General features: G+C 36.4%; 1 protein-coding gene and 1 long non-coding RNA gene across 12 annotated transcripts in view; both read right to left on the reverse strand.

Moving 5' to 3' along the window:
• Window positions 1-6,681: 6,681 nt before the first annotated feature.
• The window catches only part of ttll7 (tubulin tyrosine ligase-like family, member 7), a 169,521-nt gene continuing 158,255 nt past the window's right edge, over window positions 6,682-17,947 (reverse strand). For 7 of the 11 annotated variants that reach the window (XR_012386843.1, XR_012386842.1, XR_012386845.1 and 4 more), the window contains exon 21: window positions 9,324-10,502. Coding sequence is in view for 6 of the 11 variants with exons in the window: in XM_073916046.1 (XP_073772147.1) it covers window positions 10,385-10,502 (118 nt within the window). In the remaining 5 variants the exon portion in view is untranslated. 11 annotated transcript variants of the gene reach the window in all.
• Window positions 13,217-16,148, reverse strand: LOC141376534 (uncharacterized). The gene is made up of 3 exons (XR_012386988.1): window positions 15,665-16,148; window positions 14,470-14,623; window positions 13,217-14,426 (listed from the first exon to the last, which is right to left on the reverse strand). It is a non-coding gene; the product is annotated as an uncharacterized lncRNA (long non-coding RNA).

Below are 17,947 nucleotides of genomic sequence, written 5' to 3' on the forward strand. Positions count from 1 at the left end.
TAATTTATAAAAATAATGAAAAAGAATTATTTTAAAAGTATTGAATGATATGACGTAGTTCTGGAAACTTTCTACTTCTCTGTTTATCCTTCTGACTTCATGGTCAGTTTCTTTTGACCCCACCCTTGTCGTTTTAAAGAATTTCACAACTACGAATGTATAAAATTATAAAAGCCTCGTCCATTTCTTGCCGTGCACGAGAAGTTAGCGGAGGTCCACAACGCGGGCGTACGAATCCAGCTTAACCGTCTCTTCAGTCCTAGGTTGAATCAGAGGGCCCAATCACTCTACCAAAATATTACAGAGACGGTCCCCCACTTTGAGTCTCTGGGAATCATCGTAGGATGCCCGATCAACCTCCCAACCTTCCCCTATCATCGCTTTCATCCCTACACCCCTACAATAAAGTCTAGCTCAAAGTGTGGCGTGGTCCATGCTGGTGAAATAGCATTACACCACCCCTTTAAATATCAAAAGCTTATTCTGGAGAGGTTTTAGTGTAAGGGTTTGGACAAAATTTGGAGAGCACGTAGAGATATGCACTAGAATCCAACACTACAAGCATCTCCCCTCACTGTGCGAAACTGATAAGATGAGAGCTGCATAAGATGCTAAACAGCAGGATAAGAGGCAGATTATTGTCCGGGCAATCAGTCAGTTCAGGCTTTTGAAAAGGAAGTTTAGTTAATTAATAATATATTTACCAAGAAAAACAACAGCTTTGAGAAGACGGAGAAAAAAAAATAATTTAAGAAAATCCCATTTTAATCGCTTTTCTACATTGTAAAGAACTGATCTTGTTCTACTTGTCTCTCTTCCGAGAAGTATAATCATTATTGTAATTATAATAATTATAATTATAACCATTACTGTCAATCTACACTTAATTATGCTCACAAGTGGAAAGTAAATCAGGAAACGTTAAGAAGTCGATTGTTCAAAGCTTGTTTTGTCTCATTTGAGGCCATGGGGATTCATAAATATTCCAGGTCTTGGCATTCCAGTTCCTTGAAACCTCAGAAGAAAAGGCATGCATAATGAGTCCAAGTCACAAGAGAAATGTATTCGATTACAAAGAGAAAAAAAAAAAGAACAACATTTGTTGACATTAAGACTCGAAAGCACTGGACAGGCTGACAAGACCATTCATTCTCCTCATTACTTGACCACTACAACTCACAGTGGCTGCCCGTCTTTCTAAAAGTTAGTTGCTCAGTGAAAATTGAGCAATCGCTGTGGCTGTTTGTAATCTTAAATCAATACCTGCTAGTGGGTCAAGAGAAGATGGACGGGAGGCAAGCTATAGGCATTCCTTGCATTCCAACTGAGGGTATGAAAAACAAGAGCCAAATGAAGCTATCAGTGTTAATGAATCAATTTTCATTTAGCAAGCTGTCCTTCACAATGACTGAGGAGTGCAAAGGTATAATGGTACGAATCCCCGCACTTGAAAAACACAAGCATTCAATTAACCAAGTGATCTAAATGAGACTATTGAATGAGTACTTGACATGAAAAAAAAAGAGCTGCACACGACAGACCCATGAGCTCAGAACATCATTACAAAGGAGTCTGGTAACCAAACTGACTGAGTTGAAGACTACAGGACAATAATCCCTAGAAGGATCCTGAACAAGCCTCTATAGTTGGCAGATTCCGGTTGATTCGTTTTAGGGTAAGATAAGTCTAGGCTACATGACACTAAATAAGTGATTTCCCTTTATTTAAGGATGCTGCATATTCTTCGGTGATCTTAAGTAAAGGAAAGTGCTTCAGGGTATAAGAGCAAGTAATAAAATAGAGCCTATATTTCGTTGCGCTCAGCAGCTATTCACTAATAAAGCTCTATATTTAAAATTTCATTTTTACATTTTACCAAATCAAATAAAAACATAAACACTTGTTTGAGGACACCGAACACATTTTGTATTTGCAGTTTTCCCTAATTGCGTTTATAAAGCAGCCCTGCGCAGGACTGGATGACAGAAGAGAAGGTAGTTTCTGCTTTCACTCACCCAAAAATGCTCTGTTTGCATGATTCGATTAATATCATCGTATCCAAATACTTTAGAAATAATATTTTGAACTTCCTCTGGGACCTCATGTATCAATGCTGCGTACGCACAAAAACTTTGCGTACGCCAGGTTTCACGCTCAGAATCGCTCACGTTTGGATTTACTAACAATGAACTGAACGTGGGAATGTGCGCAACTTCACGGCAGCTTTATGGCTGGCGTACGCACATTTTTTGTGCGTGTGTGTTTTATTTCCATTGGCGACTCCTAGAGGCAGTTGTTAAATTGCACTCTACAAAGTGTCTGAGCCTTGCAAAGACAGCTGTATGAGACGGGTTCATCTAGCAGGTATATAAGGTTTCCATACCATACAGTTGACCAGCTAAACATTAAAGCGCAAATTGCAGCGGTCGCCTGTTTTCCCAATGTAATCTGAGCGATCTACTGCACGCACATTGCTATAAAGACACTATCTGAAGATGAATTTGCATGCGTGAATCAGAAGTATGTCCATTCAATAAATGTGCAAATAAAATATGATGCACAAACTTATTAATGATTCCTACTTGTCTTTCTCGTTATAAATAGTAGGCAAAATCTGAAATGTAGCGGGGGAATAAAGAATAAAAGAGTTCATTAGACGCTGGATTCGAACCGAGTTCATGCTCGAACGTGTCAAAGCATGTAGACATGCGACTTTTGAGTTGCGCCACTGAGACTGTTGTGAGAACCGCAACATTTTACACCTATAAATCACACTATTTCGTTTTAATCCACTCAGTGCGATGTTCAGACCCAACTGTGTTAACCGCATCAGCTAAACTCTCTATTTTTTTCTTTTGTTGTTAATTCCGGAGAACAAACTTGCAAATAACACCGCTTTTCTTTGGTCTACCTCCAAAAGCAGCACCTCCAATTCACATTCTGTTCAAAGTTTCTCTCTTTGCTTGCTCTTGCCGTTGCTTTTTCGTTGGGTTTTGCCATAAGTAGAGTCATTAGCATATTCATATGGGGGAGGAGGCAGGGAGGGGTTTTGTGCTCTTGCATGTTGCGCTCAGTTTCACGTTCATTCAGATGTACAAAAGAATATGCGTGAGATTCGGCGTACGCAGTGTTTCATACATCTGAACTTTTTTCTGCGTACGCACATTTACAGCTTTGTGTACGCAATGTTTTAGTATGATTTCCACGCAAGTCTTCGTACATGAGGCCCCTGGTGTTTTTTGTTTTTAGAAAATATTTTTAAAAAAATGTTCAGACAGGCCTTTGTAAAATGAAAGTCATATATGGCTTAAAAACGGTTTAATTTATATAATATGTATATACCTATAGGGATGCAACAATACAGTTAACTCACGGTTCAATACATACCTTGGTTTTTTAACATGGTTTTCCGTTCGGTTCTCATGGCTTGACATGTGTGTGTTTTTTTTATTCTATAGGCAATAGGAACAGTAAGAGGTGAAGGAGAAAAAAAAATGGTTTATTGCAATACGCATTTTGTTTAACTTAAAAGCCAAGAAAAGTACAGTAGTTCCTGGTGTATTGTATGAAAAAAATTAAGACTGAAATCATACAGCTGCTGGTAGACCATGTACAAACTGGGGAACACATAAAATCCTACACTAAAATAAACATACATGAAGTTAATAAAGAATTAGAGATTAAAGAATTAAATTGGCCATTTCAAATAAAAATATTTGTACTTAAGTAAACATAAATAAACCATCTTAATTATCTCGGTGCTGAAAAAATACGAGACTGTAGCCTGTAACGCGGATCGAGTGCTTTTATTAAATGACAAAAGCCCACATCTCCAATCACCAAAAACGGCTGCAAATCTTTAACAATAAACACCCGCACTACCTTTGTTATTTTATGTGTCTCTCTGAACCAGTTGAGTATGTTTGCTTGAAAGATTCAGCGAGGGATTGTTGCTATTTGGAGGACTTGATTACCTTCTCTGCTATCCTGCCTTCAGACTGTGATGTTGCTGGGTGATGGCGCCGCAGATGTGCAGTCATGGTTATATGTGTAAAACAATGCTTGCACACAGTTATTTTTTGTTTACCGTTTTTTTTTTTTTTTTTTACTGGCATTATGCTTAACGGCAAAATCGAAATGTCCTCACGCCGCAGATTTGAAAGACGCCGGCGCTTTCTCGAACTGTTGCCTCACTTCACCGGCACTTCCTTGTACTGTTGCCTCAGCCTGACTTCACTTCAGCTCGCAATGTTAAAGTGTTAATTAATGGTCAGGCGCCCCCTAACTTTAGAGCATAGTGACTGGATATTTACTCACGGGGAGGAGTTTCCTCATCTCAGCTCATAGATTTAGAGGCACACACAGTCAATTCAGGGATATATAATACGCACATAAATAATTTAAATGCAAAACCGAGAAAACCGCAATTCACAAGCGTGTATTGAACCGTGGAGGTCGTACCGTATGGCTCAATATTATATTGAGAATCGTGGCATTCCTAATACCTACATTGTTATAGCTACTGTAGCTGGTATTTGTTTTATATTGGTTTATTTATTTAATGTGATTTTATAACATCAGATATTTGTAATTCTTTAAATTATTTAAATATAGGCTGTTTTATCAAGACACGACACTATTGTTTTGAGCATACAAAAGTGGACAGTTAATTTGTAAAGTTTTGTGTCTTTCTGTTGTATTCATATTTTGCATTAACTCCAAAATAAAGAAATAAAAAAGAAGCCGCTCGCGGCATCAACAGAGCTGTCAAGCAAGCGCTCTTTTGCCCGGTCTCTTACATGAACAGGCATCTAAACACGCCCGTATTATGCACAAACACACCTTTTAAACTTGACAAAAACTCTCCACAACCTTTACTGGCTGCTGTGTCTTTAATGCGCAATTGAAGAATCAAGGAGGACGCAGCAAAGAAAAGTCACTTAGGCTATAAGTTAAAATTGTATTATTTTATGCAATGCAAACCCTTACATTTAAAAGGGAAACATAAGGATGATCATAAGCGAAAAGACCCTTAAGCCTATGAGGTGTTTTATGGAATAGCCTACCTTAAACTGACCAGCTATGCTTTCTTTCCCTTATTTATTTGGCGAATGTATTCGTGTGCGATCGGAAAACTAGTGTAATGACGGCATGCCATCTTATCAGACTCAGGCAACGTCCATCTCTCCTTTTACTCCGAAGCCCCAGCTGGCCCTCTTTGGCCCAAGGTGTTCAGCTAGCCAAAAAAAGCCAACCGCTTGCCCTGAGAAAGCCCCGCTTTGGCCTGATAAGACCCCGGAAGTTACAGTGGAAACACGACTGGCCTTGACTCACACGCTTTAGGCACGATAGTGGAAACGCGGCTAATGTTTTCAAAAGCCAACTATAAGAGAAAAGCCATCGTGGCCATGTGCTTTTACCACTTGTAGTTTACACGCTTACAACGGGGGATTCGTCGGCCGTTTGTTAAAGGAAGGACCAGAAAAGACTATTGCTGTATGGGACTTTGTCAGAGCTCGACTTTACAGTACACAGTTCATGAAAAATGGTTGCCTCCTTGTTTTCTCTAGCTTGCAAATTATGTATTTAATTGTGGGGTGGTGGTTGAAATTTCGATTGTTGTCCGGGATAAATAACAAAACAGGAGGGTGGAGGGAGATGGGTCTGAAATACAGGAGACTCCCAGAAAAAAACAGGAGTGTTGGCAGGTATTCTCCACTCTTGACTACAATATTGTCGATAAGCCATAGTGGGTATTTCACTCTGTCTCATGCTAAACGCTGTCAACCAATCACAACAGACTGTCATCTGTCCAATCAGCGCAGACTAGCTTCGCGGTAGGGAGGGGTTTGGGAACATATGACATGCTGAACGAATCGTATGGGAGTCTCTGGGATAATTAGAAAAAAAATAACTGTATATTCTAAGACAATCAAAGTGTTTTTTGACCTTGCATGCATGTCAGCCTGGTGTTGGAGACTCTTAAAACCAAAATATAACTATTTTTATTGTATAATTGGGGCTCTTTTAATAATTCAACAGTAATGCCATCAAATCACAAGTTCGAATACTGCAGTAAAAGAAGAAGCAAACAACTATGCAGCGACTTCATGACCTTCAGTCATTGTGAAAATGAGCACGGCTATATTGTTGGCTGTTCATAAAACTGCAAAAGCAGTTAGGACAATAGCAAAAAATAAAGAAATAAAGGCAGAGTGTACTGACTTTAATCAAAGCTTGTATCAAGTGTCAGCTGTTGACACTTTCATTTCGTTGATTCAAGAATCACACCGATGTGTCAACGCACGTTTCAATTTCACTGCTTTTCTCTGCTGTTGCTAAGTAACATCATCACAGCCTCGCCTTTGTTATAAGAGACAAGGGATGAAACAAGCAGTTTTTGCAGTGCAGTTTTTAGTTTTCAAGACTGACCTCAGGTTAGATCAAAACATGACAAGGTTATGCACTGAACTCTCGTGTGAGACAGTGTGGAATGACATGAAGTGTCATGCTGTGGATTTCACTGTATGTGTGGTGTGTGTGTGTGTGTGTGTGTGTGTGTGTGTGTGTGTGTGTGTGTGTGTGTGTGTAAGATACCTTGTGTTTAGAAACCCTGAAGAGAAAGAAGCAAAAGTCAGAGAGGTCAGACGCAGCTCAATGAGATTTTCAAACACAATTCTCCAGATGTTTCAATGTTTTAAGCCTTTTATTGCTATTAAAAACCATTCTCCTGAATGAAAATCCAGGCACAAAATAAGATTTGGCATTGTGACATGATGGACAAAAGGAAAATGAATCCTGAAACGGTGTGCTGAATGAGTGAACACTGTTTCCAGAAGGAATTAAACAGTTAGCTGTTAGTGAACACCATCATTACTTACAAACAGAAAAAATAGGGGGGGGGGGGTGAAAAGACAGCAGCCAAGGTTTTTAAACAGCACATTCTCAATTCCATAAACTCTGAATGATATTGAATGATTGATATTGCCGACAGTCACACAGAGCTCCTCAACAACACACTGCTGAGTAGTGTTGGCACCAGTGTGGCTTGAGCTTGCACATCCAGGTCACTTTTACTACAACACTACATCAACATTTACTCTAATCAGATTCAAAGCAAAGCTCTGCAATTAGCACTTAGTACAGTACTTTCATTAAAGGTTAATCCGTTCATAAAATGACTGACACACCCCAGCGAACAATTTTGTGTTAAATAGACGTCTAATAAATGTAATCAGCTTGGCTAAAACAAAGCTAAACTTGGGCTGTCAGTGAAAATCTAATTGACGTCTAAGAATAATCCAAGTCATATAGAACGATTAGACAGACTTTATATGTGTTGTGTTCGTATGATGACTAGTCTACTTTTAGCCTATCCTAAGATGTCTATTAGATTTTCACTAATAGCCCAAATTTAGCCTTGTTATAGCCAAGACGACTATGTTTAGACGTCTATTAGCAACCTAATCTCATGACAAGTCGTAACTATTTGATTTAGTGGCTAATTTGTATGAATTCGTACATTGTAATTAGTTCAATTTAGTAAGATTTGCTAAACCCCCAATGTCGGTTGGGGATAAGGGTGGGGTTGGGTGCCACACCTCCTTTTTAAAATCGTACATTTTCATTCGACTGAACTCGAATTCATACGAATTAGCCACTAAACTGACAAAACGTAAAATACTTGCGTTTCCTCGGGAGATCAGGCTGCTATTAGATATCTTTTAAAAACAAAACAATGCTTGCTGGGACTGGAAATGCCGTGGTTAAAACGAACAAGCATATAAACAAAACCTTTAAATGAAATGTAAACATTTTAATAAAAATAAATAGCGTAAATTAATTCAAGTATCTTCAAGATGCAGCCGTCCGAGTTTTAGCACACTGAGTTCAGAGAAATTACCCAAACACACTCTATCAGCAGCAACGTTGAAAATCCCTCTCAACACTGCTAGGACACACGTCGGACAGCTCAGATGCTGAGGTTCATATTTGCATCGACACAATATGGCTCTTTTTTCTACTTTTTTTTTTTTTTTTTTTTACAGACTTGCATCCCTTTAGTTGATCTCAACTTTAAATTCAGAACAGGCATCTATAGTCTAGTATAACATCGAGCATCTACTCCAAGCGTTTACAACTCTTAACCTTAATAGGGATAAAACACTAAACCAACCCATACAACCCCAAACTCTATATCTTAACACTCTCACTTCCTTGGAAGGGCATTCAAATGACATGAATTCCAGAAGTATAGTCTTTTGCATGTGTTTTTCCTGACTGCATGCAACAACACATGTATTATTTTGAATGAATAAATCAAGCTGGTTGATAATCTAAAGAAATAGACAAGAGGTCCCATACTGGAAAACAAATTCCTGATTTTAGTCTCACATAGTTACAGGCCATTGGAACACAAGAGGCTGCTTTTATGCTTCGAATGTTATCACTCGATTGAACATTATTAGTGGTTATCAGCTAGTAGATATGGGTAAGTAGGGGCTTTCTGCGCCTACTTGTAGGCTCAGATGGCTGTTATTAACCATCCACATAGTTAATCAGCTATACTAATTGACTCTTACGTTACTGTGATGGTTGGGTTTAGGTTGGGGTAGATGTTAATAAAATACAATTTTTGGCAAATTTAATAAATAATATAAATAATTATCATGGTTAATCAGCTATACTAATAGAGAAGACTCCAGATATGTTTTTACATTACTGTGATGGTTGGGTTTAGAGTTTTGGGCAGGGGTAGATATTAATAAAATACAAATAATGGCAAATTTAATAAATACTTTGAATAATTCTCATGGTTAATCAGCTATACTAATAGAGAAGACTCTAGATATGTTTTGACATTACTGTGATTGTTGGGTTTTGGGTAGGGGTGGACGTTAATAAAATACAATTCATGGCAAATTTAATAAATAATTTTTATAATTCTAGTGGTTAATCAGTTATACGAATAAAGAAGACTCTAGAATCAGATCTGTTTTTACAATACTGTGGAGATTGGTTTTAGGGTTGGGGTAGGCAGGGGCGGATTTAACCAATATGAAAGGTAAGTGGCCACTTAGGGCTATAAATAAATATCTAGAAGTATAAATTATACCTATGATAAACATATAAATATAACATCATTTTCTATCGGATTTTGTGTAGTGAGAGTAAAAAATAAATATTTTTTTTACATAATTTAATATTATTTAACATACAATTAAATAATAACGTAGTGTTATGCAATAATAATAATATTATACAAAAAATATCCACTACCCTCAACAGTCCCGCAGTCAAATTTATAAAAAGATATAGAAATATTTTTATTTGTAAATTAATTTTAAGACATCTAATTATTTAAAATGTAAAGCTTATGTTAAGATAAACGTAGAAAAGAAGATTGAGTGATAAAGAAGCTGCAAAATAAATACAAATTAAATAAAAGTATTTCTACTTCACTTTATTTGAACTATTTTTACTTTTATTTTTTTACTTTATATTCATTTCAAGACTTGGGGCCCCGTGGCTGGAGTTGCTTAGGGCCTTCAAATCACTTAATCCGGCCCTGGGTGTAGGGGTAGACGTTAATAAAATACAATTAATGGAACATTTAATAAATAATTCTCGTTACCTTCTAGCCGCAGATGTATGTGATAGCTATAAAAAATGCAGGGTTCCACACAATTCATTCATGTTGTTCTAACACAAATTTACATGGATTGAACATAAAAAAAATTAAGTTGTCCCAATGAAATCTCAAGAATTGTGTTGTTTTAGCTCTTTTTTTTCTCACTTTAAAGCAGCTTGAACGAGCAAAAAAATACTTTGAGTGTACCAGTAGGTGCAGAAGGCCCCTACTGGCCCATATCTATCAGCTGATAACCACTGATAACGCCCATTTAATCCAGTGATAACATTCAAATCGGCTGGCTTTTTTGCCTGTCATCATATACATTGCGTTTCCCATTTCTATCGAGATCCTGTGAATGGCCAATTGTAAATAAATATTAAATAATATAAAAGCTAAAGTGAGGATTAATAAAGTCACGCCATGTTGTGTATTAATAAATAAGTCAAATAAATAACACCATGGTCAATGAAGAAAAGTGAATAAAGTCTTTCCTGAACCCACGATCCTGCAACAATGCGCTGTAATCCGTTGTAGAAGTCCTTGTAAAGATGAGAAGGTTATGAATTTATTTGCAAGCATCCTAAGAAACATAACAATTCAGCAGATCATTTTGTACAGCAGACAAGGAGGCAGAGAACTGCTCGATCATATGCATTAAACAATCCCCATCAATATGTTTGTTGAAGGTCCCAGGCATTGCGCCCTGCGAAACAGGTCAATATATTCTCTCCCCCAGCAGGTTGTGGGTCATCAGAAGTGCCCCATTCGTGCGGTAAACACACTGCGGGGGCGCGTTGAAGATGAAGAGCGGCCGAAGCTAGAAGATGGCCACTTGATGATGAACTGGGAGGTGACTGGCAGCAGATACCTGCACAGACGGAGAGAGGAATCAGAAATGGGGCTTGGATGCCAGACTCAAAGGCAGGATTAGAGGCACAAAGGTCACCTAAAAAGATCAGGCACTTTTCCTCCCTATTTGCTTCCAATTCTCCGTCAGCTTGATGTATCAGATTCCTATCGCCTCCGCCGACCCTCACGTTTCCACTGTGCTGTTTTTTTTCTAACAATGAGTGACACAAGTGGCTGAACGTGACTTGTTTTACCAGATAAGAACTTGTTTAATGCACAGGATGTTTCCAGACAGGATAACAGGTTAGATAATTAGGGCCTAGATGGAGACATGAAGGGTAACCAGCCTGGACAGCTGACGACCCACACAAGCTAATGTCAGAACAGCTTAATTATAATTATAAACAAGAAACAAGGCAATTTGAACAATTAATTAAATAACGCAGTGACAAAAAACAAGCTGTTGTGGTAAATATTCGGCACATACTCAACCATTTGAATAAACAAATGCTATACAATAGTCTATCTGTAAATATATATAAGATTAGTCAGTACCAAAGCCAAAACTGGAACTAATTGAACAAAATAACTTAAGATCACAGTCCAAAAAATAGTAAATCTAAATTAATATTACTGTAGGTTGAGGGAAATATTAAATACAATTTTAATAAACAGGAATGATCATATAAAACATTATCAATATAACATTTACTCAAAACTGTATGGTTTGTCATTTTTAGCAATAACTCATTTGAATTAATATGTATTCCTAAAGGTGTTAGGTGATAAACTCTTATTTTAATCGATTTAAATGATTAATAAAACTGTTTTGTTTAAATGTACCAAAAAGTATTGGCTATAATCACTGAGACATTGATAAAGCCAATCCAAATTACACCTCTTAGCCCTTCCCCCTCGTTTTGCGCATTCACGTGAAATGCTAGGGGTGTCCCAATTCTCTTTAGCTTGAAGGCATAGGGCTAAGAGGAAGGGTTAGATAGCCCTTGAAACTGAGAAACCAAGAGGAATGAAAATTTTCCAGAATACAGCACCTACAACAGCAGCATGGCTGCATATGAAAGTCAGGAGATACACAAATTAATAAATTGTCATTATTATGAATTTTTACAACAAACAAGCACATGTTTTAATACATTCATAATCGCATTTTCACCGTCATGCTTTAAAAAGAAAAGACCAAAAAACGCTAAAATAAAAACTGCTAATTTCGCTATCTATAATCCATAATGATAACTTCTGTATAGTAGTCCCACAACATACTTTCACATCTGACATTCAAACACCCTGTCAGAAAAAAGTCTAGTGGTTGGGAATGACCTTTTTACAGTGTCTGGCATAATGTTAATATTGTTTCCTTGTGTTTACATATGGCCCGTTAACACTGAGTGGTACAGTACGGTATGGTATGGGTCGGTATGCATTACCTTTATCAGGCTTGCGTTTGCACTGCCAAAAGGGTACCAATGGTACTCAAAAAGTTGACAGAAACGACAGTCCACGTCATTGTAACAAGAAATGTCAAAGCAAGCTTCTGCGTCATCCACATACTGTATCATATAAGAAGCACTTCTCACAAAACAGATGCTTTATATGCATAAATACATGTGTATAAATGTTCATTACTGACCTTTCTATGAACAAGATTTGATTATAACTGCAGATCAATGTGAAATAGCCTGCTGTAACATCTGCGATTATATAAAATGAAAAAATAAATGCAACATACAGTATATGAACACATACGGACTCTTACAGTCTCTGATATGTTACCAATTACAAAAAAAAAAACGACACACAGGACCAGGGCTGGACTGGGGCAAAAAATAAATAAATAAAATAAAAAAAAAATCGGCCCTGGATTTTTGGATTCAATCAAAATGCTATCTATCTGTGCATGTCCAATATGTTTATCAACTTCTATTTTACAAAAACACAAAAGCCATACATATTAAATAAATAAATAAATACAGACAATAATCTCAATTTAATTTTTGTATACTGTCCATAAAGATTTTTGTTTAGTTCTAAAAAATACACTATTCATTCATTCATTTTCCTTTGCCTTAGTCCCTTATTTATCAGGCGTTGCCACAGCGGAATGAACTGCCAACTATTCCATTCCATTCTATATATATATATATATATATATATATATATATATATATATATATATATATATATATATATATACAGTTGCACAGACAGACAAGAAAAAGAGAATGATGTTAGCCGTTTCTTCAAACTACCTATATAAAATAAGCTAAGTCAACACAATTACTGATGGGTTTTCTGGGACACTCCAATTAAATTAGCAAAAAAAACAAATGAGTTCACTTATTTTAACTTGCAAAGAGATTATGCCAACCTCTTGAGGTTTTTCCTTCATTTTTGTAAGTTGGTGAAGTTTTGTTCTTTGCCACTGTCACCACTGGCTTGCTTGGTTTGGGACTTGTGGAGCTGCGCATAGAGGAATTTGCTCTTCAGTGTTTGGACTTTTTAAAAAATGAAACCACACTGAACAAAAACTAAACTAAACTGAACTTCAACACTGAAAACTGGACTGACAGTTTCAATTTACTTGAATTTCCATGTAAAGCTGCTTTGATACAATCTACATTGTAAAAGCGCTATAGGAATAAAGATGAATTGAAAATTGGACTTGAACGTTGTCCCAACAAAAACTGACTGTGTGAAATGGATTTTTTTTTTTTTACAGTGAAACAAGTACTAAAGTTTGTCGGCCGTTTAAGTAAAATAAAAACACCTCATGTCATGTTAAAATAATAGTATTAAATGTGAAAGAAAGAAAAAAAACAAGAAAGAAAGAGAATGCAGAATGGCAGATCTCTTTTCAGTCAAAACACTCGGAACAAGCACATGATGCGGCTTTGTACAAATGTAATGCTGTAGTTACGACAGCAATACATAATTCCAGTACAAATTAGGACTGCTCTTTATCTAACAAAAGAAGATTTGTTCTAAAGCCCCTGCTGCAGAAAGACAGGGCCAAGAGACTAGGGAAGAATTAAATTAACTTTTATAAAAGCACGTCCTTGAATCTCCTCATGATACTGCTCTCCGCATGCGTTTGCAGTGCATTTCTGTGTTATGGATCCACTCTGGACAGAAATGAATATGGATGAATATTTCCGTTGCATATATCGAGCCACCTTTCGCATCATGTGCATATGATCTTTCCTTATGTTCCTTTCATTAAAGCTTTCAAAATCAGGGCCGATTCTTTGCTTCTTTCCTCCGGGAACTCCAGACAGGTGAGTTCTCAGGAATTGGTTTTTGGGTTGGGGTTGAGGCTCATTACCATATTTTTCACTACAGACTGCTGAGTCTGGTCAACAAAAGGAAATGTCAAAGGAATATGAAATTCAAATATGAACATATATGGAGGTGGGCCTTTCTGGCTCTGAAGAATTCCCTGTAAGGAAGTCTCATCCATGAGAGAGCTCCATCACTCAGGGTCCAATCAGGCTGCAGGCAGTGTTTAATTGGACCTCTGTGAGGATTCCTCCAGGTCTTTGGCTTTTGATCATTGAGCAGTTCTTGGAAAAACCTGCCAGTGCAAAGCCCCTAGAGAACCGCCAGCTGTCTAACCTTCGAACGTGTGTGTGCTTTACTAATTACACACAATCGCTCGAAGATCTGCACATATCTCACGTCTGTTTGCTTGTTTAAAGCCACTCTATCACCCAACTGCCACATGCCGCGCAAAACTTTTGGAGAAAGAACTTTTAGACACTTTGCCAGAAAAAAAAAGACGTTTTCATTCACCATATATCATATCACACTTCTCAAACGCTAAAAAAATGACTAGATAGTTCTACATCTTGACATAAATTCTCACTAAATTTTAAATGTCAACTCAAGAGACTTGAGAATGTCTCCTTCTATACTAAAAGTTCCATTGCTTGAATTAAAACTGATTTCTAATGACTTAATTGATGGAAAACCTTGGATTTTTGTAACTTTTGTAATAATTTATGAAATATGAACTACAATCTCTTTTGTTTTTTAAAAAAAAGAGAAGTAGGTTCCATTGCATGAATAAATACTGAATTCTAATGACTTCATTGATGGAAAAACCTTTTAGATTTATTTTTTTACCTTAGTAATGATTTATGAAATATGAACTAGAATCCTTTTGTTTTTTCAAATTCATTTTAACTCTGGTTATTGCAATCAAGAGGCAATATCAGAGTGCTCACATTAGTGTTATTAAAATCATCTATAAATTCAGTGGATTTAATAAATATTCATATTATGCTAATATTAGGTATATGTTTGCAAAATGTGACAAAAATTCTCACAAAATTGTAAATGTCAGCTTACAGAGACTTGAAAATGTCTAATTTTATACTAAAAGTATTGCTTGAATAAAACTGAATTCCAATGACTTTATGCAAAAAACCTTAGATTTGTTTAAATCTTGTAATGATTTATAAAATATGAAATACAATTCCTTTTGCGTTTCAAATTCATTTCAACTCATTTTTTATTTTATTGGGGAGAGCAATCAATCGGCAACAGTACATCAGATTGCTCACGTCAGTGTTACTAAAATCATCTATAAATTAAGCGGATTTAATAAATATGCACATTATGCTAATATTTAAATGTTTGCAAAATTTGAAAAAAAATTCTTATTAAATTTTAAATGTTAACTTACAGAGACTTGAGAATGTCTCCTTTTATACTAAAAGTATGTTATAGGTTCCATTGCTTGAATAAAAACTGAATTCTAATGACTTAATTGATGGAAAACCTTGGATTTTTTAAACTTTTGTAATAATTTATGAAATATGAACGACAATCTCTTTTGTTTTTCAAATGCATATCAACTAACTTGTTTACTGGCTAGTGCAATAAATCTGCAACAGTACACCAGACTGCTCACATTAGTGTTATTAAAATCATTTATAAATGATGCGGATTTACTAAATATTGATATTATGCTCATATTAGGTGGATGTTTGCAAATGTCCATCATGTGACATAAATTCTCACTAAATTTTAAATGTCAGCTTACAGAGACTTGAACATGTCTCCTTTTATACTTAAAGTGTTTTGTAGGTTCCGTTGCATGAATAAATACTGAATTCTAATGACTTCATTGATGGAAAAACCTTTTAAATTGTATTTTTTTACCTTTGTAATGATTTATGAAATATGAACTAGAATCCTTTTGTTTTTTCAAATTCATTTTAACTCTGGTTATTGCAATCAAGAGGCAATATCAGAGTGCTCACATTAGTGTTATTAAAATCATCTATAAATTAAGTGGATTTAATAAATATTCATATTATGCTAATATTAGGTATATGTTTGCAAAAATGTGACAAAAATTCTCACAATATTGTAAATGTCAGCTTACAGAGACTTGAAAATGTCTAATTTTATACTAAAAGTATTTTGGAGGTTTCATTGCTTGAATAAAACTGAATTCCAATGACTTTATGGAAAAACCTTAGATTTTTAAAAATCTTGTAATGATTTCTGAAATATGAAATACAATTCCTTTTGCGTTTCAAATTTATTTCAACTCATTTTTTATTTTATTGGGGAGAGCAATCAATCGGCAACAGTACATCAGATTGCTCACGTCAGTGTTACTAAAATCATCTATAAATTAAGCGGATTTAATAAATATGCACATTATGCTAATATTTAAATGTTTGCAAAATTTGAAAAAAAAATTCTTATTAAATTGTAAATGTTACTTACAGAGACTTGAGAATGTCTCCTTTTATACTAAAAGTATGTTATAGGTTCCATTGGTTGAATAAAAACTGAATTCGAATGACTTATTTGATGCAAAACCTTTTAGATTTTTATTTTAATTTTGTAATGATTTATGAAAAACTTTCATTCATTTTCTTTTCAGATTAGTCCCTTACATTTATTCATCAAGTCTGGCAACCAAAATCCAACGTCTGATAGACATCATAGTGGTAACGTCCACACAATGTCAAGCTGTAAGATCATTAGATGTTCATGTTTGGTTGATTTTAAGTTGAATGTTGGACATTGACGTCGGTCTGACGCTGGACTCTGACAACAACCTGATTTTCATTTCCAAAAAAAATGCAACATCCCCCGATGCTGGTGTACAACGTCAATGTAATGCCAAGTTAATGTCCTGTGCCTGCTGGGATGTCAGACTGCACAAACATGGTTTCGCAATTATCGCATAGATCGCGTCATCAGATTCAGCGCTCCCATTTGTTTCTTTTGGATTAGCACTCATTGTGGCTGTTTTCAAACTGCAGGAGAGTGTCTGAAATCTTCTGAAACTGTCAAAACTTAATCAGAGGACAAATCTGATCACAACAGGCACTAAAGCCTAGTTCTCAATACAGGATTTTAAGCCTGATTTGAGCACAATTTAAAGGTTAACGAGCTCGCGGAATGATCGGGATGTGATCAGGGAAAAATCAGCGGGTACTCGACGCATGACAGTCTTAAAGAGTTCACACTTTAAGACTGTCATGCGTCGAGTACCCGCAGATTTTTGAACAACGCATCAAAGAGGCTCGCTGAAGCATCGCCGACACCTTGCAATTGGAAATCCAGTATCTAGTATGCTGAATATTCCAGAGCAGTCGACCGACTCGACCTCATGTGCGGTCAGATGTAGTGACGAGCTAAAGCCAATGAGAGAGCATATCAGCATGAGCTGAACGGCCGTGTGCTCAGGAGCTAAACAGAAATGTCTGTGATTGGCCAGAATGGGCATCGATGAACTCGCATCATTCTGCATTAACACAGACACGAGAGCAGGCTTTTAACAGTGGAGCTAGAATTCGGTAACTATTAACATATTTCTGTGCTGCTAAATAGCTCCTGTTTGAAAGTGAAAATGAAACCAAGGCCCAGACATTTGCGTGTTCTAGTATCTTAACTACATATTCATAGGTTGTATTACCAAAAAAGATTACATTTTTAGGGTAATGGTGTCATAAAATATGATGACAGATTAATTTTAATATCTCAATAGAAGTTTTGAATGTAAATGTGATGTGACAATATGATGTTTTATATGAGAACGGTTAGTATGACCAGTATGGTAATTCTAATATAGTTACAGAATTCTAGTTCCACTGTTAATATAGCCTACTCTCGTGTCCGTGCTAGAATGAAGCGAGTGCATCGACGTCCATTCTGACGTTTCTGTTGAGCTCCTGAGCACTCGGCCATTCAGCTCATGCTGATATGCCCTCTCATTGGCTGCAGCTCGTCACTACATCTGACCGCACATGGGGTCGAGTCAGCTGACCGCTCTGGAATATTCAGCATGCTAGATATTGGATTTCCGTCTGCGAGGTGCAGCAAGCCTCGTTGATGCGTTGTTCGTAGTTCATACATAAAGACTGCCGAGCGCCGAGCACCCACAAATTTTTCCACGATCTGTCGGCATGCTCGTTAACTTCC

The sequence above is a fragment of the Danio rerio genome, chromosome 11, assembly GCF_049306965.1.
Source record: "Danio rerio strain Tuebingen ecotype United States chromosome 11, GRCz12tu, whole genome shotgun sequence".
In the NCBI taxonomy this organism is placed as follows: Eukaryota; Metazoa; Chordata; class Actinopteri; order Cypriniformes; family Danionidae; genus Danio; species Danio rerio.